The sequence below is a fragment of the Episyrphus balteatus genome, chromosome 3, assembly GCF_945859705.1.
Source record: "Episyrphus balteatus chromosome 3, idEpiBalt1.1, whole genome shotgun sequence".
Lineage (NCBI taxonomy): Eukaryota > Metazoa > Arthropoda > Insecta > Diptera > Syrphidae > Episyrphus > Episyrphus balteatus.
The window spans coordinates 51,584,735-51,610,726 of NC_079136.1; the positions used below are offsets into that span (position 1 = coordinate 51,584,735).

At 30.0% G+C, this 25,992-nt stretch overlaps 2 protein-coding genes across 5 annotated transcripts in view; one reads left to right on the top strand and one right to left on the bottom strand.

Annotated features, from left to right (window-relative positions):
- LOC129914814 (protein roadkill) overlaps positions 1 to 25,992 on the top strand; it is a 270,121-nt gene that overhangs the window by 127,612 nt on the left and 116,517 nt on the right. The gene's annotated exons all lie outside the window — the stretch shown is intronic.
- Positions 1,427 to 24,082, bottom strand: LOC129913173 (uncharacterized). The gene is made up of 17 exons (XM_055991722.1): positions 23,406 to 24,082; positions 23,198 to 23,350; positions 18,435 to 18,631; positions 18,135 to 18,368; positions 17,826 to 18,074; positions 17,597 to 17,757; positions 12,282 to 12,862; positions 12,058 to 12,210; positions 11,708 to 11,904; positions 11,413 to 11,646; positions 11,102 to 11,350; positions 10,875 to 11,044; positions 2,953 to 3,503; positions 2,729 to 2,881; positions 2,417 to 2,625; positions 1,651 to 2,181; positions 1,427 to 1,590 (listed from the first exon to the last, which is right to left on the bottom strand). Exons 1-17 carry the CDS (start codon positions 23,933 to 23,935, stop codon positions 1,427 to 1,429), a joined length of 4,716 nt encoding a protein of 1,571 aa, XP_055847697.1. The 5' UTR covers positions 23,936 to 24,082.

Consider the following 25,992-nt stretch of genomic DNA (forward strand, 5'->3'; position numbering starts at 1 on the left):
TAAAATTTTGTATAGGTTGTCAAACAAAAAATTGAATTAATAGCATGAGAACATAAAAATAAATGTTTTTTTTTTGTTGCTTTTTTTGATGAAATTTCATCGAGTTTAAAAAATAAGCTCTTTTTGTAGATGTCTCATAGACTTGATCGATATTAAATATTTTGAGCTAAGACAATAAGCTTTCAGATGGTGTAGGTTGTTATAGGCTGTTAGGGAAAAAATGCATTTAATAGCGTGAGAAGACAAAAATACGTGTTTTTTTCGCTTTTTTTGATGGAAATCGATCGAGTTCAAAAAATTCTAGCTCTTTTTGTAGATGTCTCATAGACCTGATCGATATATAGGTATATTTTGAGCTTAGACAATAAGCTTTCAGATGATATAAACTTTATATAAGTTGTCATATAAAAAACATGGATTTGAAGGTGATAGAATAAAAATAGGTAGATTTTTTCTATTTTTTTTTTTGCAAGAAAAATGATTTTTTAAGGTTTCCTAAATTCTTGTTCATCTATTCTTTAAGTTATAATACATAAAGACCACCCTAATGTTTAGAATACAAGCGCAAAGTAAGTACATACAAACAAAATGTATATTCTAGAAAGCACTTCCTCATTGTTTGTTATCATTGACTTTGCGTTATGAATAATTAAATGGCAAACTGTGCTCTACACTGGATCAACATCAACCAAAACTTATTAGCATAACAAAACTATTAAAGCCATCAGCTTATTACAACTTGGCTAAAAGCTATATAAACTCGTATATACCTATTGTAAGATTATAAGTTGTACTCTCTGATGATATGATGCCCTTCTGTATCTAATTAACTTCCAACTGAGAATGTTGAAGTAAGGCAAAACGATTAGTTATGCAAAATTTGTTGGCTCTCTAAATACAGAGTAAATCGGTGCTTAAATGATTGTAGAGCTACTATCTGTGTGTTTTCTTTATTATTATATATTTCAATAAGGGCCAATTTTTCAATAGTCAGTTAAACAGTCAGTTAGTACTTATTCCTAAGGATAGAGAAAAAATCAATTTTTCAACAGGCAGATATAGCTTATTCCTAAGAATAAATCTATCTGCTTCTTTCAGAGACGAATAAAATTATTCTAAGGAATAATCTCAATAAAAATATTGTGTCAGTTGTCAAAGCTGTTTTGAAAGAATTTTGAAAAAAATACAGTGGAAAACAAGAAAACAAAAACAATCATGAATAAAAATGACGTTTAATTTTAAATATTTTTGAATCTGACAATTTTTTTTTGTTATTCTGTAGAATAAATTATTCTTGATTGAAAAATTCAATGTTTTTATCTGATTGTTTATGAGCCTTATAACTTTATTCGTCCAACAGTTAACTGACTGTTTATTAGAAGATTGAAAAATTGGCTCTAAATAACATAAATATTAGACATATAATTTAAGTAGTTTTCTTAGACAGTTTAACATTTATACCATCCTTTGGCATTAGTGGAACAGTCAAAGCATCAAATTCAATTTCACCCATTTCAACTGGTTCTAGATTGTAATTGCGTAAAATTGTTATCACGGCTACTTTAACGTTGAGCTTTCCCATTTGTTGAGCTAAGATCGGAATAAATCTTTAGTTAAAAAAATAATTTAAAGTGCAAAAAAGTTCCTTACCAATACAATGTCTTGGACCTTCTCCAAAAGGCATATAAGCCTTTGGATCGTAGTTTTTATTTGACTCGAGAAATCTTTCTGGTTCATAGTTCAACGGATTAGGAAAATACTTTGGATCCCGATGCAATCCCAGGAGAGAGAATAGAATTGGGGTTCCTTTTTCGATAATTTTGTTTGTTCCATCAGCAATTCGATAGTCTCGGGTACATTGTCGATTTAAAAGTGGAAGAATAGGATATTTTCTTAAAGTTTCTAAAATGAAATTATTTTTGAAACAATTTGCTGACAAAAAATGTTCAGACTTACCCATAAAACATAAATCCAAATATTTCATATTCTGAATGCTTTCATAAGTTAATTTTCCATCTTCTAAATTCTCCTCAATGTCCATTTGGAGTTTTTCCAAAACCATTGGATTTTTAGCAAGTTCAAAAATAGTATAAGCCGCTGCGGTAGCAGATGTTTCATAACCAGCAATGTAAAAGAGAAAAGCTTGACTGGCAATACTTTCAATAGACATTGATTTGGATTCTAAAATGTATGTAAAAGAAACAAAATATTTGACAAGAAGAAAAAATAACGCCAAAGAAAACTTTACCTCTGGTATATTTAAACAGAATATAGTTAAAGTTATTAGATATTAGTTAAATATACCAGAAATATTGTTAAATGTACCAGAAATATAGTTAAATATACCAGAAATAAAGTTATCTTATCTCTGTGTAGTATCAATTTTTGTTTTAGATAAAATAAAGAAAACACGTACTGCTGCTTGAAGAATTGATATCCCAGGAAGAGTTATTTTCATCGTCGCTGATAATTTCGCCAGTATTTCGAAGTTGTATCAACATTTGCATCATATCCCGTCTAATTACATTGTTCTTTTCTCGATATTCAACAGTTTGACGGACAATTTCTGTCACGAAATTAACGTAGTCATGTTTGATTCCCAAGTAAAAAAATATTTTCTCGAGCCTAATAATTTGAAAAAAATGGAAGAAATTGCATTTAAAAATACTGTTGTCTCTTTTTCTTAGAAATTTATTAATAAATGAAATGATCTTTGATAAGAACTTACTTCGGACACAGCATAACAGCGGCGTTTCTGATGGCAGTAAGAAATGTAGGGTTTCGGAAATATTCTGTAATTTTTTGAAATTCACTTTTGGGTTCCTTGAAACTGTCAATATCCAATCCAAAAATAACACATCCAATAATGTCTGTTACATATCTTCAAAAAAAATAATTATATTTTTCTAGTTTTCTGTTAAAAATTTTTAAAACAAAAACAATGCACCAAACCTTGAAAATAAACTCTTCAATTCCACAACTTGGTCACTGTCATTATTTTCTTCATCCAAATGTTCCAACATTCTATTTGCAACATTTTCAAATGCTGGAAACATTGCTTTCAACTTTCCTGGTGTAAAAAATGGTGCCATTTTTCCACGTAATGTCTTCCATTTTTGTCCTTCCAATGAAAATAAATTTGCCGAAAATGGATCATTTACTTCATCACAATAAACTCCTCGATCATGAAAACTATTGAAATTTTGCACTAAAATATCAAGAGCTATTTCTGCATCACGAATTAATAAAGCTGGACGAAACATTAAGTAAATTCCAATAACTTTTTCTGAAGTAGCATTGTAAACGTTGTAAATTGCCATTCCAAATGAACATTTTCCTTTTCGAACGGAATTTAAACAACCGAAAGGAATATTTGTATTGTAGTAGGGAAATCCTTTTCGTTGCCAATAAGTGTAAATTCGTCTTGTTAGGAAACCAAGTAAAGTTAATACACCGATTAGTAATAAGAGAAACATTTTACAAAATGAAATAGAAAAAAAAGACAGCGAAATAATTTATGCGTAAATATAGTTCTACGTTTTGGAACTTGATAAGTTTTCTGATTCTAATGTAAATGTTTTTATACCTCCAATATATTACACAAGTTTATCAATATAAAAATCAATATGAGGGTGGATATATGTTATCTATAAAATGAGTCGAAAAATCTGATTATCATTGTCTTATAATCAAAACCCCATATTTGCATTAGGTGCAATTTTATTGTTGTTAAATTACGTACCAAACTTGAAGAGAAAGTACCAAAACTTTAAGTTGCTGGCTAATAGAAGCTTTATACTGTGTCTTCAGCACATATATATCTCTTCTGAAGCCCTCCAAGGTTACCTTTTGGGTCTGCTTATTAAATGTTAAATGAATGAATAATTCATATAACGGTTTTTTTTTTCGCTCATATTAGCCCTAATACTTTTACCAATAACAATATCCTAAGAACTTTTAGTTCAAAATTTATGGAGAAGTTAATTTCCTTGAACACGAAGCAGAGCCATAGGTCCGCAGGACATAATTCTATGATGGACTTAATTGAAGGAGGTTAATGTGAGTATACAATCCAATTTTCGGGGTTGAAAGCCCCCCCGTTTGGCCACCATCTTGGAAAAAGGGGTGTAAACTGTTTTTTATCGATATCTTGCGAACCGTAAGTCCCACAAAAAAAATGTCTAAAGCGATTTTGTAGATAATTTATTTCTCTACAATTTTGATTAAGGTACTTTTTTCTGTAAAATTGCAAATAAGAAAGTTATACTTGAAAATAGATGTACATTTTCAAGAAAAAATTCTTTGAAGGGCCGTAGCTTTTTTTCTACAATTTTTAATTTCTGGAAAACGGCAAGACTTTTTTGCATCCGGTTTTCTGTTTTTGTTTGAAAACACATTACAGCATTGAATTTTGAAAACTTAATTAGTATTTAATTATATAAAATTTTGAAAAAAATTAGTTCAAAATATTTTTGTCTTTAAATTTTTTAATTAAAAATAAAATAAAAGAAAAGGTTTTCGGCTTTATAAAAAAATATAACACGTTAAAATGGGTGTAACCGTTGATTTAGTATTTTTTTTTTTTTTTCAAAAGTAAGACATTTTTTTTAGAAAATTGCTCTCCTGACGGAATGGACCCCCCGTACTTTGATTTTTTTTCTTGTTTCAACCCAACCTACATATCCTTTTGAATCAGTCTGTATTGAAGTAAAAAAAATAAAATAAACATATAAAAGTACGAAAATTAATTGTTACCTTTTTTCTGTAAATGATCTTTAAAAACTGTCATGAGTATTTTTTCAATAAAAGTTGTAGAAAAAAAGGTATGGCCCTTCAAAGAATTTTTTCTTGAAAATGTACATCTATTTTCAAGTATAACTTTCTTATTTGCAATTTTACAGAAAAAAGTACCTTTATCAAAATTGTAGAGAAATAAATTATCTATCTTTAGACATTTTTTTGTGGGACTTACGGTTCGCAAGATATCGATAAAAAACAGTTTACACCCCTTTTTCCAAGATGGTGGCTAAATGGGGGTGCTTTCAACCCCCTTCCCTACAGATCAAAACAAAAAATAAAAAAGAAATAATATTATAATCAATAAAAGATGAGAGTGAATTGATATGTATTCAGAGAAAAACTCCTTCAAACAACAACAAACATCCTTCTCCTTAAAAAAAAAAATAAAACAATTCCGCAAATATTTTTATTATTTGTTACATTTTAGTACATTTTCGTATGACCTCCTCATTTTCTTTCCTTCAAAAAAAAAAAAAAAAAAAAAAAAAACAAATATACCTTCAAATGTCACATTACGTCCTCGTTACTTCTTATTTTCTCTCCTCAAAATAACGTTCCTTCCTCAAATGTCACATAACACAAAACCTCACAAAACCTGTATTCTAAAGATATTCGAGGTCGAAATTAAAAAAAAATTATAAAAATATTTTTTTTCTTTTCAAAATTTTCTAATTCACTGAAAATTCATTATTTTCAAATTCGCAAGATATATTCTTGTAAGGGCTCAAACGTTCTTGGAATCAAATTGATTGCTTTAACCGTTTAAAAGATAATCGTATCCAAATCGCAATGCATACGAGTCATAAGAAAACTACTGAAATCAGTGGGCATTGGTTTGGATACGAATATCTTCTAAACGGTTAAAGAAATCAATTTGATTCCAAGGAATTTTTTATAGAACGTTTAAGCCCCTACAAGAATATATCTTGAGAATTTGAAAATAGTGAACTAGAAAATTTTGAAAAGAAAAAAAATGTTTTTATAATTTTTTTTTAATTTTAATTTTTACCTCGAATATCTTTAGAATAGTTGGATTAATGAAAAAAGTTAATAACACATTTTTTGTGGAGCGTTTTGATTATTATAATTTTTCAATTTGTTACAAAATTAAGAACAAAAAACGAATTTTTAAAGATTTTCTCGATTTTTGGACCTCAAATATCTATTAAACGGTTAGATAAACGAAAAAAGTGTACAAGGCCTTTTTTGTAGAGCGTTCAATTTCCTACAAGAATATGTAAAGAAATTTGCTAAAAAGTCGATTTAAAAAAAAAAAAAATATTTTTTTTTAGTAGAAGCTTGATGTAAAAATAAAAATTGCAAAGCGGAGGACCTTCCCATTAATATAAAGAGTTCATATTTGGTGTGTATATTCTAGAGGTGTCTAACAATCGATTTTTTGGAGTACCAAATCAAAAACAAGAATTTCGGTTTTTTTTGACCCACCCTAATACACACTTTATACATGTATACATGTATATTGATAATAAAATATCAAAAAAATTTCAAAAATGTGATATTTAAATATCATTCTGATAATAAAAATATTGTTTTAATATTTTAATTACCCATCCTAAAACACATTTTATAGAGCATTTTTTGCTGATATTTAAATAATGTTAATTTGATATTTAAAAAATTTTAAATTGATATTGTTTTTTTTTCGGTGTACTTTATTTTGGGAAATAATTTTTATTCAGCAAAAAATATTATGCTAAGCCTTAATCGATATAATACGGTGACTGCCGTGGCCCCAAAGAATAATTCTGGCTATTTTTCTTATTTTAATGTACCTAAGTTCTAAAAATATAAGTTAAAACAAAATCTTCTGTTCTATTTTAATGGGCATTCCATAGTCACGGCTGGGATACTAGTACAATGAATTTGTCTGTCTTTCAAATTCTAGACATAAATTTACAAAATTTACGTAAACTTTTACAATACCAACGATAAAATTTCTTGATTAATTAAACAAAATGTTTCAATTTAATTGCTTTTTTTTCTTCTATGATTGAAATATGGGATTTCAACTGTTTATATCCTTAAACATTCATTAAATTATCCAAGTTTGCACCTGCGTCGTCCTATATGCAAAATTAGTAAAATATTTATTCAATTTTACGAAGCAAAGTGCACTTGAAAGATAAATTCTGATAACGAAATATAATTTTGATACATAAAATCAAACTTACAACTGATTACTCGAATTACCGTGAAAGTATTCCTGTGTTTTATTTATCGAATTAAAGTTTCTTATTCATAAACAAAAATGTAATAAAACTCTTTTTATTATTTTCTTCAAATTTACAACGAAAAAGAAATCAATATATCTTTCAATATTTTGCATGATAAATATTACACAAACATATTCGTGTGCTCTGTCACAAACATTTAAGTTATGTTAAAATGTGTTATGGGGGCCAAGTTGTATAGCAAGTATGTAAGATAACATTGTGTTTTATGTTTTTGGTATCTACATAAATTTTAATCTGGGTCACGCATTTTTAATATACCTATGTATGTAACTATCTTTACTTACACTCATATAATAATGTTCAACAACAAAAAAGGAAAACATAAAAATTAAAAGGAAAAGAAAACAAACCCACGACAACGAATCGATTACACAAGTTCGATTTCTCTGCGGTGTCCCTTGGGTGCACTTAAGATTTCAGCAGACACATTACGATAATGTGGATGCGACCGACATACGCACCGTAGAGTAAAAAAAATAATTTTGATTTCATAATTTTGTCTTGAATTATCGAACATTGATGTTATTTTTTTTTTTTTCGAAACATTACAACAGTGTAAATTTTATCTTTTAACTGTTAGCGCCAATATCATGTTTTGTTCTATTGTTTTCCTATTACAAAATTGTGAAATATTGTCGTTTTTTTTAATATAATAAATTTAAATTTTTTTTAAGTTACATAATTTGGGAATTAATAAATTTTTTTTCTTTGCAGGTATGTTTCAAGTAAATACCAATTTAAAAATAAATGAAGCTAATGTAAGTTAATAAACGCAATTTTAAATTCATAAAACTCTAAAACCTGGAAACTTTTGTCTATAATAAATTCCAAGAAGTTAGTAATCGGAGCACGAAAAAAGGATAGGTCATTTTTTAACAGTTTACATTTTTTGATCGGACCTGCCTATCTTTATGTATTTTGATCCGAATATGAAGTCAATTTTGCCCAAATATTCTTATAATTTTGATTAAATTGCAAAAAACACTGAAAAAAACGCATTAATATTGGGGATTTTTGCAATTTACTCATTTTGAGGGTATTTGGGCAAAACTGATTTCTGATTCGGAAGTCAAAAGTAGTATTGGCACGTTTTTTTTTTTGTGGGCCTGTGTTATCATTGTCAAGAAAAAATTAAAAGTACTTACAAATTTTTATATGAGCAACCAAAAAAGATATCAAAATTTTTCAAAAAAAATAAGTTTTTCATTTCTTTGATTGTCCCAATAAATTGAAATTTCTTTCTCTTTCAAACTGATTTTGATGAATTCAGCATAAATAGAACAATAAAAATGTTTATAACAAAAAATTTCAAAATGTAGCTTAAAACGGTCTCGGAATTCTAAAAAAAAACGAGGAAAAAATGTTGTACTTTGAGATTCAGTCCATAAACTCTACACCCAATTTGGTGCTTGAGCATAATACAAAAATATTTTCAAAACTGTAAGAAAATCTGAAATTGACCGAATAATCATCAAAATTGATATAAGATTACGGTGACCATCCGTCCCAGTTTACCCGGGACTGTCCCGTATTTCTACAGCTTGTCCCGGGTTTTTATTTAAGAAACCCGGGACGTATAAGTGTCCCGTATTTTGTAATTTGTCCCGTGATTGTCCCGTATTTGGACATTCTCTGATTTTTGTATTCAATATTGTAAAAACTTTGTTTGGAAAACAAGAAAACAGTGGCTGGAAATTAAATTTTTTCTAATTTTCGGATAAAACATTAAGAGAGGAATTCATAGTCGTTACTCAAGTTAAGATTTTTCTCAACTTGAGCATTGACTTGAGAAAATATTTTTCTCAATCAAACTCACAAAGAAATTTGACTAATTTACGTAAACTCTCATCTAAAAATGTATTTTTTTAATAATTCGGTATCGATTTGATTTTGTGTTTGACGCGATTTAACGACATTTAACATTAAAGGAAAAAAATGATAGCGAATAATTAAAAAAATATTTATTTTAGATGACAGTTTAATCAAATCAGTCAAATTTCATTGTGAGTTTGATTGAGAAAAATATTTTCTCAAGTCAATGCTCAAGTTGAGAAAAATCTTAACTTGAGTAACGACTATGAATTTCGCCCTAAGCCTAGTACGCTGCTGAAGCAAAACGAAAATTTTTCTAAGTATCCAAAGTCAAAAAACTTTTGCTGCAAGAAAAATTGCCTGGACAAATAAATAGGAGTGACAAACGATTGAAAAATCTCCATATATTCTAGCACCGGTAAGAATTTCGTTACCTAAGCTGCGTATTGTGCAACGAAAAGCAAAAATGTGTGCGGGTTATGTATGAAAATTTTCGTTTCGCCTCTAGACTAGGCTTAGTTTTTTTAAATGTTCGTCAATTATTTAGTTCCATCTACTGTTTGTCAGGTTGCTACACCAGGTAAAATGTTTTCCAATAAAGAACAACATATCGTCGGCACAAAGCCAAAACCGCGAATCTGCATTTTTGGACATTTTCACTTTAATGCGTCATTTAACTTGTTGTCGGTTCCTCTATCCACTGCTTCGACCCCAATCATCCATCTGTTGCCTAAAAGCCTAAAATATCAATTTCCGTAGCACGAGTTCCCATAAGATTGCATGAATTTCCAAAACTTTGAAGTCGTTTTTCTCAAAACTACAATTTTGCAGATTCGTGGTTTTGGCGATATGGAAGAGTAAAGAACCCAGATAAGTTTTAAAACTTTTAAGGAAATGTAAAAAGTTGTTTTAAAGATCATACAATTTCAAAATCATTTAAAATAAAAAACAGATCTCCCAATTTTGATTAAAAAATATATTTTTAGAAGTTATTAACAGACATTATTAGAAAACCATTTTCTTGATTTCTGATTTGGTAAACGACTTAAATGATTGCAACAAAAACGCTCCCATAAAATCGTTTAGGAAATCTTCATATCAAAATGAGGAACAATTATGAAAACTCATTTAAAAAAATTTAATTTTTTTTTGAAAAATCAATATTTTCAAAACGATCCAACAAATTTTTTATCTGTCCCGGGTTTCGCTTCCAGAAATATGGTCACCGTACATAAGATACTTTACCTTTTCAGTCGAGATTTAACATGATTTTTATTTTGTAACACAGTGTTATTCAGTTAAGGGTTAGTTCTTTAGTTCCGAATATTTTTTACAAAAAATTAAAAAAAGTTTCTGGTATAGATTCTAGAGCCTGGCTTTGCAAGTTTTACAATTTTTTTTTTTTTAATTTTTGAAAGACATTTAAAATATTGAAAAATGATTATAGAAAATCAATGGCTTGGATTTCACTGATGCAAATTGTTTTTCCAGCGCATTTATGATGTTCATATATGGGCGACCCAGCAGTTTGTACCACCCCCAATGTTTTTTTTTGCTCATTCGATAGAGCATTGACTGAATATCATTACCCTGATTTTTCGCACTCGCGAAATTCACCTTACGGCCGCCATCTTGGATTTTAGTTTTTGTTCAATATCTCGATTTCTATTTATCCTACATAAAAGTTGTGTATACAAGAAACGTAGGCAATTAAATTTCGCGTCTTTTATGTTAAGAACACTTTTTCGATATTCTGAATATTAAAAAAGTTACAAGCCAAAAAAGTAAAAAAAAAAACGAAAAAAATGACAATTTTAAAGATTTGAGCACTTTTTATCAAAATTATGACAAAACCCGCTAAATATTTTTAGCTTTAAGTCAGTGGAAATTCATACCTACGTTTTTGCACCAAAGTAATAAAAATTAACATTTTTACCTTCACATTTATTTAAATCAATTAAAGTACAAAATTTATAAGAAAAAAACAAATTCTTTTAAAAAACTTCATGAAACAACATTTGTTCGTTTTCTCAATTTAACATTAACTCCACCTTTCGCTGAAATAGTTACGGAAAAATTATCAATTTCAATTTCTCCCTCCTGGACAGCTTCAATATCATAGTTCATTAGAACCTTTGCTAAGGCAACTTTAACATTAACTATTCCCATTCGTTGAGCTGAAATTATTTTTATTATTTTTCCATATAACAATTAGTGTAAATTCTTATTCTTACCAATGCAATGACGAGGTCCTTCACCAAATGGCATATAAGCAATTGGATTGTAATTTTTGGTCTCCTCTACAAATCTTTCTGGATCATATTTTAAAGGATCTGGAAAATATTCGGGATCTCGGTGAATTCCAAAAAGTGAAATAACAATTGGGGTGCCTTTTTCAATTATTTTATCTGAGCCAGGAATTGGGAAATCGATTGTGCATTGACGATTAAGAATTGGCAAAATAGTATATTTTCTAACCGTTTCTGTGTAAAAGAAAAATAGTTTTCAATTAAATTGTAAGAATACATAAAAAAAAACAACTCACCCATAACACACAAATCAAGATACTTCATTTCTTGAATACTTTCATAAGTGATCTTCCCATCATGCTTTTCCACAGCTTGTTGGATATCCTTTTTAACCTTGGCATATATCTCAGGATATTTGGCCAATTCGAAAATTGTAAAAGCCGCTGTTGAAGCAGTTGTATCGTAACCAGCAATGTAAAATAAGAAGGCTTGGCCAGCAATGCAATCAATTGACATTGATTTTAAATTTTCTTAAAAAAATTTTAAAACAAATTTAAGTTAAGCATTAAATTTTTCCTTTTTCACATTTACCTGCTGTGGATTGACCTTGCCAAATTTCTTCGTCTAAATTAATTTTACCAGTGTTTCGAAGTTCGATCAGCATCTGCATCATATCCTTGCGGGAAAAGTTATTCTTTTCTCGAAACTCGACGGTTTGGCGGACCAAATTTTTCATGCAAATTTCGATTGGATTTGGAATTTGCAAACGGACAAATAATTTTTCAAGGCTGAGAAACAAAAAAAAAAATAAATAAAACAAAATAAAATAAAATAAAATAAAATACAAAAAAGCATTGTATTGCTCATTGAAGTCAAAATTTCGATTACTATTGATTAATGAGAATAGTTTATAAGCACCACATATTAATAAACATACTTACGCTGGAAATATAAAGGCGGCCGCGCCTCGTACGACACTCACAAAAGTTGGCTTGCTGAATTGAAGGCTAAGTTTTTGCAGCGGATTGTTGGGATCTTTGAAACTGTTAACTTCTAAGCCAAAAATCACGGATCCAATGATATCAATTGCATATCTTAGAAAATAAAAAAATATGTTACGAAATAATAATGAAGAAAGCTAAAAAATGCCCAAACAAAAATTAACCTTGAAAAAAATTCCTTCATTTCAATCACAGATTCACCCTCTTCCGGCATTAAATTATCCAAGTATTTTAACATATTATTGCCAATATCATCAACCATGCCAAACATTGACTTAATTTTACCCGACGAAAAAGATGGTGTCAATTTAGTGCGAAGAATTTTCCAACGTTCTCCTGGCAAATTGAACAAATTACCCGAATAGGGATCATTTTTTTCATCACAATACACTCCACGATCATGAAAACTGGCAAAATCTTGCACCAACATTTGTCGCGCCAATTCGGCATCACGCACCAATATGGCTGGACGAAAGAATAAATAAATTCCCAAGAATCTTTCTGTACTGCTATTGTAGATATCGTTTATGGCCATGCCAAAGGATCTTTGTCGTTTTACAACCGATTCGAGTGCTCCAAAGGGAATTTTACTTGCGGAAGCAATTGGGAATCCTTTGCGTTGCCAAAATGTATAAACATGATGAATATAAAATGCTAATGCACTTATAACTCCAAGAAGAATTAACAGAAACATTTTTTCTGATTTGAATTGTTTCGAGCTTACTTGAAGGAGGTACGCGATCAACTAAACACTGTTATACGCAAAATGATGAAATAACAAAGATTAATTACTTTAAAACGGGTTTTGATGAATTTAGAGTGACCATTTTACACTGTTTTGTTTTCTTCATTGTAAAGAATTTTGTTTTAATGTTCGTTTCTTCTAATTTCGTTCGTTTCTTAAAATTAAACTTCTTATTTTCGTACTCATTTTTATACAAAAAAAAAAAAAAAATAACAAAACAAAATAAATCAATTAAAGCATTAATTAACAATTTTTTTCAAATAGTAAAAGTATTTATATCGAATAAAGTAAACAAATAAGAATAATTCAGCAATTTGAAATGGTCACACTATTTCTCTCTCCAATGAACTGTAGCTTATTATTGGAACGTGTTTGCATTGCTAGATAAGAAGCAAGTCGTTCGCGGTTAGAAGCCTTGAATTGGTCTCCCAATTAAGAAGCTCAATGTGTAGGTTATCGTTAATAACTATTTATAGTTAAAAATATGGAAATTGACTTCTCATTGTTTTGTTTCTGTTCTCTTTTGTCTCCCGTCTTGTTTTGGTTAGACATGTTGCTTTTTTTCCTATGAACATAGAAGTTTGGAGTATACATACATTCTTTTTCTAAATTGAAGCAAAAAATGTGTGTGTTAGTTTTTGTCTCAATTTACAAATTTAAATTTTAAAAACAATCAAAAATGTTGATTAAGCGTTTATATTTAAATATTTTATGAAGAAACGTTTAAAGAATTATAAATATTTGCCATAATGTTATACATTTATAATAATGCAAAATATTATCATAACTTCATATTTAGTTTTACTTCATACAAAAAACTCAAGATCAATTGTCACACCTGTAACGTTTATTTTTGATACCCGTAAAAAATATTTTTGAAAGATTCTGATCGTTTTTTGACGAGTTGTGGAAAGAGTACTAAAGATAACATAATAGTTCTCGACACCATAAGTTGCAACTTGCACTATTTGGGTAAACACGATTTTTTTTTGCGATTTTTATAAAAAAAGTGAACTTTCTAAATGTTTTTTTTTTTTAACTTAAAAGTGATTTTGGTGAACAAATTTTATATACATAGATATCAATCAATCAAGGTATTTATGTTATTTAAAAAAAAATCAATTTTATATGCACCTCTTTTTACTTGCGATATACATAGGTACTATATATCAAGTTATGCATTCGTAAAAAAAAAAAGTTGAGATAGCATTTTTCCATGACATTACGATGGTAGAGAATGCCAAAAAAGTGGGTCCCGGAAGTCCGTCTGTCTGTCTGTCAGTCTGTCAGTCTGTCAGTTTGTTAGTCTGTCAGTATGTCAGTCTGTCAGTCTGTCAGTCTGTCAGTCTGTCAGTCTGTCAGTCTGTATAAGGAGCTACAGCCTAAACGGATAGACCGATTAGTGTCAAACTTGGTGTGTAGCGTTATTTGGCGACTCTCCAGAGGTGTTTTTGGAATTAATTTTTTTGCACCAAAAATAACGGTACTTGTCATATACCGATTTTAGTAAAATTAAAATACCTCAAAAACAGCTCCAACGATTTTGTTTAAAAAATTCAAATGTTATAAATTTTGGTTTTAGATGCTGATTAGTGGTTTCTACAAAATGGCATACCAATTTTATTTTAAAATTTTTTTTCCAAAAAATTATTTAGGTATAAAAAATTAGTTTTTTAAAAAAAGGCTCTAACGATTTTGAAAAATTTGTTTCTAAAAATGCATCTTAATATATCAATCAAAATTGCATACTTGTTTTGGAGGGCAATTTGATTTCAGATTTTATTTAATTTAAAAAAAAAAAACGAATTTTATTTTTTTTTCCAAATTTCTATATAAAAAGTCTTAAAAATTTAAGCAACTTTAACCCTAAGAGCAAGTTCGTGCGACCCAGTCGTGCATTTTATTTTTTTTTGCATACGGAGGGGTTAAAGTACACATTTAAAAAATTGCACTTTTTTCGTTGTTTTTTTTTTAACATAGGGTCAATGTGGGTAAATGTAAACAATTTCATGTCTTTTTTTTCTTTTGACTTTAGATTTTAATATGTTTTCACGGAACAACTTAAATGGTATCTTCAAATGCAAATATGAAATGATTACAATTCTTCTTTATAAATATAAACAAATATTTCCCCAATTGTTTAAATTACTGTCAAATATGACATGTTTACAAATACCCCACCGTGTTTGTGTTTTTTTTACAAATTCGGGGTAAATGTAAACGGTGATTTAAAATTTAGGATTTTCTCTTTATCATATGGATAACGACTTGAAAAACGTTCAAGAAGGTATTTGACAAAAACTTTTTCAAAGTCCAATAAAATTTTTTGTTTTATTCCTTTGATTCTTTATAAAGGCACCCAATATGCATCCTGAGCAGCTCTGAACGTCATATTTTTTTCTTTTTACGTCAAAAACCGATTTTGCAACATCATCCACTGAAAATGATGGTGTTGGCTACTTTAAAATGTGACTCCGTGGCACTTTAGCAATAGTAATTGACTATAAATATTTTTTTTTTTATTAAAACCAATAATTTCAGCAAAAATATATGTTTTATTTACCCCCAGAATACGTTGTTTACATTTACCCATTATGAAAAATATTCTGGGGTAAAGGTAAACACATGCAAATCGACATAAATGTCCTGTATTTTAAAATTTGTTTGTTTCACATAGAATCTACATTAAAATTCAAAACTAAAAAGTATTTGCAAATTATACTGACTTAATTGAATCTGCAAAAATATTTAATTTTTCTGAAAGACTAACGACTTGTTTGGCACTTTAAAAAATTATCTTTCACGGAAAATACGCTCGTCGCATGAATTCTCTGTTGACAGCAACGAGCTTGACGTATAAGTTAAAGGATACATGCGTCCGCGATTTGTACTTATGTATGCATCAAAGAGATTTAACTGAAGCTTGTTATGAGCCATGTTTTCATTTACCCCTGTTTACATTTACCCACATTGACCCTAAGTGTTTTTAAAGTAGCGCAACACGCAGCAACATAGTGTAACCTATATATTATTAAACTCCTGGATATGTAGAACAATCTTGCATTTCAAGAGTTTGTCCCTCTGAAAATTAAGACCCCTTTGAATAAAAATTATTAATACATTTTTATATTATTCCATTGAATGTGTTATATTATTGAGAAAATTTCTTCAGCAATACCTTTAAAATAGTTCAGCAATACAGAAATAGTGTCTCAAATTTCAAAAGAATCATTGTAGTATTTTTGAAGTTATGAGGCTTTGAAAACGGTAGTTGTGGGGAGAACGATTTTAAGTTTTGAACTCTGGAATAAAACAATCGTAAGTGAAGTATTAAAATACTCATAACTTGGTCAATTTGGCTTCAATTTTGACACAATAATTAATAATAATTAAATAACAAATTTTAATGCAAATAACAAAAAAAAAAAAAAAAAAAAACAAGAAACAGGGTTTCCCTGAAAAAATTATGTTTCAATTTTTGTTTGTTTCTTAAAAACTTTGATATTTTATTAGAATGAATTCTTTGGTATTTGACTAAAAGCTACCAGGTCATTAAATAATGATAAAAAAAGGTCCATAATATTGCAAAATTTTAAACAGAATCAATTGAAAAACGAAAAAAAAAATGTTCTAATTTTCATCTTTAAAACATAATTTCTCAAAAACTTTTTAATGAAACAACTTTAGTCAAAAAGCAAAATAAAGAATAAACTATTAGCTTTAAGAAAAGTTATAGCACAGGACTTTAAGTGCATTTTTTGATTTTTTTTATCATTTTTTTTTCACGGCTAATCAGGAGGTTAGCACTTAAGTGCTTACTTTTTAGTCATTTGGTACCTATTTGATGTGAAAAATGTGCCCAAATATTTTTGGCCAGGTTTTAGACCAAAATACCGCACTGTGCGTCGTCACTGCAATAAAAATTTTATTTTCAATGCAAATATTTTCAGTTTTTTTTTTTATTTTTGTTCTTTTTTATTTGCAGTTCATATTTATTTAATTTTTGAAAAATAGATATTTTCAGCTCAAATATTTGAAAATATAATGAAAACAAATTTCTAGATTCTTTTTTTTTCAAAATTTTGATTGAAACAAAAAATTATTTAAATTTAAGAAAAAAAAAAAAAAAAACGCAAATTACAAAAACGTTTACCGCCTCAAAAACCATGTATAAAAACCATTATCAAATACTTGAGTTTGACAAACGAAAGAAATTATTTTGGACGTTCAGGTCTAAATTTGAAGATTTTAGACCGAAAACTGAAAAATGCAGTTTTATTTTTAAATTTTATGTGAAAAAGAATTTTTAAATTTTACTGCCATCTCTACCATATTAGTATCAATTTTCAGGTATTGATTTTGAAAATCACTTTTGCTATTCTGTGCAGACGTGTATGTTACAGTCATATTCTGCATGATACTTTTCGACTATAGAATTTATTTGATTTCTGCGTTTTCAAATAATGTTAACTCAGTTTTTCATTGATTAAATATTCCAATCTGGCTCTTGTTTTTTTTATCACATTGATCTTCTTTGGATGGTCAACATGACCGAAAAGGTTGTAAAAATTAATTTTTCATTAAAAAAAAAAAAAAACAAAAACTTGTTGACGGTTTTAATTTTATTTACAATTACTAATTTCTCTCTAAGGAAAGACACAAAATTTAAACTTATTCCAATGTACATACTTCTTAATATCATTTATGTTTGTTAATTTACTGATTATGAAATTATTTAATTTTTTTTCGCAACTTAAGATTAATACCACCTTTTGGTACAATTGTCACTGCAAAATTATCAAATTCAATTTCTCCTTTCTTAATCGCTTGAACATCGTAATTGGTAAGAATTTTTACTACTGCAACCTTAACATTAATCTTTCCAAGTCTTTGTGCTACAAAATCAAAAAAAAAAAATTAAATCAAACAAAAATAAATTTTTGAAATATTTCCAACAACTTACCAATGCAATGCCTTGGACCTTCTCCAAATGGCATATAAGCCACCGGGTTATAGTTTTGACTGGTTTCCAAAAATCGTTCCGGATCATATTTCAAAGGATCTGGAAAATATTCAGGATCTCTTTGAATACCAAAAAGTGAAATCACAATAGGTGTTCCTTTTTCGATAATTTTATCTGAATCTGGTATTTTGAAGTCCTTTGTACATTCACGATTTAGAATAGGCAAACCGGGGTATTTTCGAATGGTTTCTAAAGAAATAAGTAACAAAAAGTAAAAACAAACAAAAATTTTAAGATCAAATGTCTCACCCATAAAGCACAAATCCAAAAATTTCATATCCTGAATGCATTCATAAGTAAGTTTGCCATCGTGTTTCTCCAATGTCTGCTCGATGTCCGCTTCTGCTTTAGCTAAAAGTTCAGGATTCTGAGCCAATTCGTATATGGTAAATGATGCTGCTGAAGCTGATGTATCAAAACCAGCAATATAGAACAAAAATGCTTGACCGGCAATACTTTCAATTGACATTGATTTGAAGCCATCTTTAATAAAAAAAAAAATATATATTTTTTTAATTTCTGTTTCTGTTAAAAATGTTACAATATTACCTGCTGACGATTGAACATCCCAATTATTATCATCTATATTAACTTTGCCAGTATTACGAAGTTGTATCAACATTTGCATCATATCCTTGCGACTGTAATTGTTCTTTTCACGAAATTCAACAGTTTCACGAACCATTTGTTTCATATAAATGGTAACTTCATCTGTGATTCCGAGGCGCATCAAAAGTGATTCAACTCTAAAAGGAGACATGAAAGGATTATACAGAGACTAGCTGACCCGGCGGACTTCATCCCGCCATTTCTTGTATTTATTTCTAATTTTCGACTCTGTAATTAGTTAATTTTCAAATGAAAACTTTTCAGATCAAAACTTGAAAAGTTCATAAAATGAGTTTAAAAATGAGATTTTTTGCAGACTTTTAAAAACTCCAACAAAATAAAAGACTACTTAAAAATGTCCCTAAAAATTAGTTGTCTTTCAAAAATTTGTATTTCAAAATACAGAGCCTATGAAAAAAATCCGTATTAGACCCCTAATTTTTTTTAAATATCTTTCTAATGGTGTAACTCAAATTTCTGTGCAAAAATTTGCGTACCTGCAAAAAAACCTTCACAACTTGGTTTTGAAATTTTTTTGAGTTTTTTCAATAATTTTTTTAATGTCGTGTTACCCCTATTTACCCTATAAAATCTTAAATTTTGTTTGCCTTAAACCTTCTCCTCTTATACTCATTGATTTAAGTAAAAAATTAAGAAAATAAGTCAGCCGGTGTGGCCGGTTAGCGAACGTACACAAAACCAAACTTTAATATATATAATAGATATTAGTTGTATTTTATTGGTTACATGTGAACGTAGCTCAGTTATAACAACAAACGCTCTCTAATATGACAATTTTAAACTATAGAAACAACGTAAGCCTCTCAAAGTTTAATAACAGAAACATTAATTTCATTTAAATATTCTTAATAGTTGATATCATTGCGTTACCAAAAAATTAGATTACAAATTTCATCTTTTCTAAAAACCGAAAAAAAGCAAAAGATTAGTTCATATTAGGGTAAGAAGCTGCAACTTTAAAAATAAATCGGAAAGTATGAAGATAACTTAGTTTTAAATAATCAGAAGCTTAAATATTATCAAAAATTCTATACAAAACTGGTAAAAAAAAGTAACGCTGGGATAATCTTAGAACCAGAGTAGTATCTTACCTAAACAAGTTGTACCTTTATTATGTTGATACTACGTACTAAATTGGAAAACAAAATGAAAAAGCGTTTAACGTTAAATAACATAACATAGCTTTATTTTGTACCTGCTTTCAAATTAGAAAATCTAGATTGCTTAGTGAAATAAATTAATACAAGTTTTTCTATGTTCCACATTGTTTGTTACATTTCAAAAGACAAGTTATGAAATTTGTTGAATTTAATAAATTCAAAATAGACTTATAACCACTGCGTTACTAATAATACAACTGCGTTACCTAAAAGCAGTAACGCATCTGTTAATATCTATGATTTTTGAACTAATTTGTACTTTTTCCCTATGAAAACTAAAATTCAACCAACAAAGGTACAAATTTTAAGTCACCAAATAGTATTTTTGGTCGCATATTCCTCCAACTGACTATAGAGTATAGATCAGTAGAGTTAACTAAAAGTTTTTATGGATTGTAATTTTCAATATAGACGTTAGGCCAGGAACACACATGCGATTTTGGTCGCGTGATTATTCAGTCGCAAATTAGATGACGACGAAGATCAAGAACACAATTTTCAAATTTTTAATCACGGGAAGCGTGTGTCTTCACAGGCAACGAAATCCTTGCGATCCATTTTTGGGACTGAATAATTGCGCAATCAAAATTGCATGTGTGTTCCTAGCCTTAAAGTCAAAAAAATAGTGTGACAAGATTTAATTATTTTTTTATAGATTTGCGGTTAAGCTTTGAAAAAAATGGTCTTACTTTTATTCGTCTATACCTACTAAAGTGTATCACAACAAAAACGTTACTGTTAAAAAAAGAGCCAATTTCTTCCATGTTGAAATTATGCTGGCACAAAAAGTACTGAGATGTAAAAGTGTACCAAGTTCTAAAGTTTGGGTTCAAATTCGTATCAATAAAATTTTGATTGTTAACTTGACAAATTTTCTTTTAATTACCTATTTTTAAAGTTATTTCAAAAATTGAGTTACGATTTTTGAGGGCCTATATCTCAGAAACTACTCATCGTAAGTAGCTGAAATTTTTTGAGGAGCTTAACAAATGAAGCGAATTTGAAATTTCTGACATATTTGGTATGGAAGTTAGAGGGGGGGTCGAAAATAGCCTGAGTTGTTTCCTGTAAATAAGGGTGTAGTTCCAAAGTTGCTAGAGAACTTGGCTGGGCAGTTCCATGCCCCTTGATATAGGTTAACAAAAATAAAGTTTTTTTCCACCTAAGGTGCAATTCATGGTCACGTACAGACAAATCTGCATTATAACTGGTCAGGGGCGTACACTCCCTTGGGGCAAGTGGGGCGGCGCCCCGGGGCCCCCAACCGACCCCAGGGCCCCCTTTGGAGAAAATGCAGAGAAGGAAACTGTTAGCAGAAATTGAGTTACGAAGTAAATTAAAATGTATTTGAATCACTTCGGATACAAGGGAGACAAATTATGTCATTCAGTATCATTGGTCATTGGTAGCCACTCGATATATATTGATTTAATAAAAAGGTTACCCCAGGGGCCCCAAAAAAATAAACTGCTTTTTTAAAAGAAAAATTATAATTTTATCTCAGGGCCCCAAAAAATATTACTTGAAAAATCTTTGCAACCACAAATAATACATTAGGGGCCTCAAAAAAGCAAAAAACAATTTCAGGCCAGGGGCCCCAAAAGCCTTTACTTCAGATCGTCAAAAAAAATTAAATTAAAAAAAATTGTTTTCTTAAAATAAATTACATTTGTTGATGGATTACTAAATATTACTTTAGGAGCTCCAAAAAATATGACTTCGGGGCTCCAAAAATATTATATGAAGGGTCCCAAAAAATATTTTTTCAGGAACCCCGTTAGTTGAGAGGCAATCAAATATTAATTTGGGGGCCCCAAAATCTATAACTAAGGAGCCCAAAATTATTCATCAAATTTTCTGATGGCATGACAAATATTATTTGAGGATCCTCTTAAGCTATTACTTCAGTTGTTCAAAACAATCAAATGGAAAATTAAATATCAATTCAGGGGCCCCAACATAAATACATCAGGGCCCAAAATAAAAACATTACGTTATTGGTGGCATTCCGAATATTACTTCAGAACATAGGCCCCAATACCTATTAATTCTTGGCTCCGAACAAAATAAATTATATTGTAGGGGCCTCTAAGCACTTAATTTTGAGGCCCCAAAAATAATTTTTCAGGGGCCCCAAAAGAAATAAGCTATGTTTGATGATGGAAAATCAAATGTGTACATGTACCTACATATTACTTCAGAACAGAGGCCCCAAGAACTATCAATTCTAAGCTAAACAAATTTTTATTTTAGTGGTCTCTAAATATTGAATTTTGGGGGCCCCTAGTACAAGTATTTACTACTTTTATGATAGGAATTTTAAGTTAGTATAGCAAAGTGCATTACGAACATATTAAAATATGAAAATAAACCTAAAAATAAATAAGCCATACAAAAAAAATGTATTATTTATACGTACTTTTTTGTATCTAAGGGGCCCCCAAATATCAAAGGGGCCCCAAAATTTAGTCTTGCCCCGGGGCCCCGGCAACTCAACGTACGCCACTGTAACTGGTTATATTTACAGACTGTCCCGTATAAGATAATTCCTATTAATTGTTGTTTTTGCAATGAACACAAAAAAAAAAATAACTTATAACTTACATTATATTTAAAGATTTAAACGAAAACAAAGTAATGTCACGTACAGACAAGCAAAATCAGACAAGAAATTTTATGGAAGTCGAAAAGTTAAAGTTTCAGCTACTCAACATAATGTATAATATGTAAATGTGGTTGTTATATTTTGTACTGTAAAGAACTATTATAAGCCGCATTTTAGTATTGTTAATTGTCACGTACAGACAGGTTGAAAGCATCATCACAGATTTATTAAAAAAAAAAGTCTATGAGCCTAAAGAATTAAGATTTTTAAACTACAGGAGAAAAATAAGAACTTTTTCATAATAATTTCAACATAATTTTTGTGATGAAAGGTAGATATAAGAAAAACCTTTACATCATCCCCCTTAATTCCTATTGTAAGTATTAACCCTTGTTAATGATAATTAATAATAAAAATAATTAATTAAAATGAAAATATTACAGTACAAATAGAGTACTCTAGCACTATCCACTTTTGTCATAAGTTTTCAAAGTCAAAGTCTAATATTCTTGGGGGTAAGGTTAAGGCAAAGTTATTTTATTTTGCAATTGTATTTGATGTTGTTGATCAATTTGCTTGCACTTAAAAAAAAATAAAAAGTGGCACTACCTTAAAAAATATTTTTGCAAACACTTTGTTCTCGAATGCATTGCTCTTGAACGTGCACATACGTTTTTTTGTTGTTATTTTAATTAATAAGCTTCTAGTGACTTAACAAGTTTGTTGATATTATTTTAGCTCTAAGCTCTTATCTTAGAGTTAAAATCGATTGTATAATTTTGTTTTTTTTTTTCAAAAAGCAAACTAAACACGAACCTAAAAAATAAAGCTGATTTAACTTCGGACAAATTAAAAAACCTTAATGTCCCTGATTCGTCAAAATAGAAACATACACAAAAAAAAAAAAAATTACTTACACTGGACACAAAAAACTGGTAGCAGATCGTACCACACTGGTAAATGTTGGTTTGCTGAATAGCTGACTAACTGTTCGAAATTTGTTTTGTGGATTTTTAAAACTGTCAACTTCCAACCCAAATATCACAGATCCAATAATATCAATCGCGTATCTGATAAAAAGGAATGGTTACCAATTTTTCAACGGAAACGAACACAATCACTTACGTTGCTAGCAACTCTTTCATCTCAATTGTTGCTTCCCCGCCCTTTTCTGGAATTATTTTATCCAAATGCTGAATCATTCGATCGCCAACATCGTCAATTGTTCCAAACATTCCTTTTAGTTTGCCAGAAGTGAAGGAGGGCGCTAGTTTCGTTCGAAGGCTCTTCCAACGTTCACCTTTCAAAGCGAATAGTTGTCCCGAAAACGGATTGTTCTCTTCGTCCACATAAATTCCACGATCGTGGAAGCTAGGAAAATCCTGCACCAAAATTTGTCGGGCCAATTCGGCGTCTCTTATCAAAAGTGCCCGTCGAAAGGTCAAATAGATGCCAAGAAATCGCTCGGTGCTGTTCTTGTAGACATCGTAAATAGCCATTCCGAAGGATTTTTGACGTTTCACCACCGAATCCATGCATCCGAAGGGAATACTAGTTCCAGCAACTGGAAATCCCTTCCGTTGCCAGAATGTATAGTGATGGCGTATGTATAAGGCCAGCACAGTGGCCAATGCCACTAGTATCAAGAATATCATGGTTCTTCACTCTCACGGTATTGAATGTTAACTGATTTCTGATCGATCTTAATTGAAAACTTTTCAACTCAATCTGTGATGAATGCAACTGTCCAGTCCGCGTTACTGCTGCCGCTTTTGACGCTGACAGAATAACAAATGGTGATTCTGATTAGTTTCTGAAGGTCAGCAACGTGTTAGTTTGCCATAAAATCACTTAAATAAGTTGTAATGATACAGTGTCACTTTTGTTATTGTTGTTTTTTGTGGGCGAGTCGTCTGTGTCGGTGTTGATAAAATGCATTGTAATGCATGTAAACAAAATTGATTAGACAATTTTTTGTATATATATATAAAGTGACTTTTGGTTTTGTATATGCGTTTTTCAAGTAGGAAAACTAGACAAGTAGGTGCATGTATAGGCTTTAAGACTAGAATAATTTATATTTTTAAAATCTAATTGATGCTTATGTAAATATAGTCAGAACGTAATGAGTTTTGATAATGTTTTTTGAGATTGCAGGCATTGTGTAAAGTTATTTGACTCGTAAATCACTTGAATATTGATTAGAATTTTATATTTACAAGTGAAAAAAAAAGATCATTAAGAAGCTGTTGGTATGTTAAGTGTGGTGATTAAGTGAACATATTTCACCATTATGTTGATGCAAGGGTCTCTTGAACACTTTGTTTCCGTGTAAATGTAGGCTTGCTGTGATGAATTGGATAGATTTTATTTGCATTTGTTACAATTAGTGATCACATAAATGATCTCATTAAACAGCAATCCAGTCCAGTCCCGTAAACCAATTAGTAAGATCTTCATTTGACTTGTGAGTCATATTGACAAGTAATAGTTTGAAACGCACCCCATGGATGTTTTATCAACTGCTCAATAAAATTCAAATCCAAATCGTTCGTTTATTGAGCGGTGCGAGAAGGGCTCGGGGTGCATATGCAATTGATAAATACATTTTGTCGTAGGAGTAATCATTCAAACAACATGTAATTAAATTTGAACGAATTTGTCTTCTGGGGGACAAATTTACCCACTGACTTTTTCTTTAAAATCTTCGCCGAAGACTAAAAAAATTCGGATATTTTTTCCCATTTTGTGCATTTTTGCGATAACCATAAATAACTTTTTATAAAATCATAAAAACAAGATTTAACGCGTTACTCCTCCACAGAAACGACATTTGAATTTTTTTTGTTCCTGGTGATTCATTAGAAACCTGAGTAAATTTTCGAGTGTCCTGGCACTTGTTGAGGACTCGAGGCAATACCGTTACGGCCCCAATGATGTGTACGCCCCTGGTTAACTTAAGGTATAACAAGGCGTATCAAAGTGAGATGGGCACACTATAGGATTTGGGGTGGGGTCAAGGTTGGGTATGAACAAAGTTTCTTTTGAATTCGAAAAAACTTTTAATAGTACAGGAAAGTTAGTAAAAAAAAGGCATTTTGTGGAACGAAATACAGGACGGCTGATTTTTTCAAATCTGAAAGAAGGGTATTGGAAAAGCTTAAGTCCTAGTTTTCGGGACGCCAACCCCCTGGCGAAATCCGCGAATATGTCTATATCCCCCAAACTATTGGCTTGATAGAAAAAGTTACTTACCTCAAAAGTGTTGTCCTCGCTGAAAACAGTGAATGTACAAGAAAAGATATTTATAATACCTACAACTTTGGATGGGTAACTTATTCGTTCAAGCCAATAGTTTAGTTGATATAGACAAATTCGCGTTTTTTTAAAATGGCGGATTTCACCAGGGGGTTGGCGTCCCGAAAACTAGGACTTAAGCTTTTTTAATACCCTTCTTTCAGATTTTAAAAAATCAGCCGTCCTGTATTTCGTTCCACGAAAAAGTCTATCTTTCCTGTACTATAAATTCTGAAGAACATTTGCCTACACCCAAACTCGCACCCACCTCAAATCCTATATCTAGTAGTGAGCCCAAGAAGGGGCGTTGCAAGGGGGCATACTGCGTGCATGCATTATGTTTTTGTAAACACGAAAACAGCTAAAAAATACAAATCTGATAAAAGGGTAGTTTTTTAATTTTCAATTTTCTCAA

Excerpts from the sequence above, each read along its gene's own strand:
- LOC129913173 (XM_055991722.1), bottom strand. The coding sequence starts at position 23,935 with ATGATATTCTTGATACTAGTGGCATTGGCCACTGTGCTGGCCTTATAC. Across the intron at positions 2,882-2,952 it reads TTGAAGAGTTTATTTTCAAG|ATATGTAACAGACATTATTG; the intron begins GTTTGGTGCATT and ends TTTTTTTTGAAG. Across the intron at positions 2,182-2,416 it reads TATCAATTCTTCAAGCAGCA|AATCCAAATCAATGTCTATT; the intron begins GTACGTGTTTTC and ends CATACATTTTAG.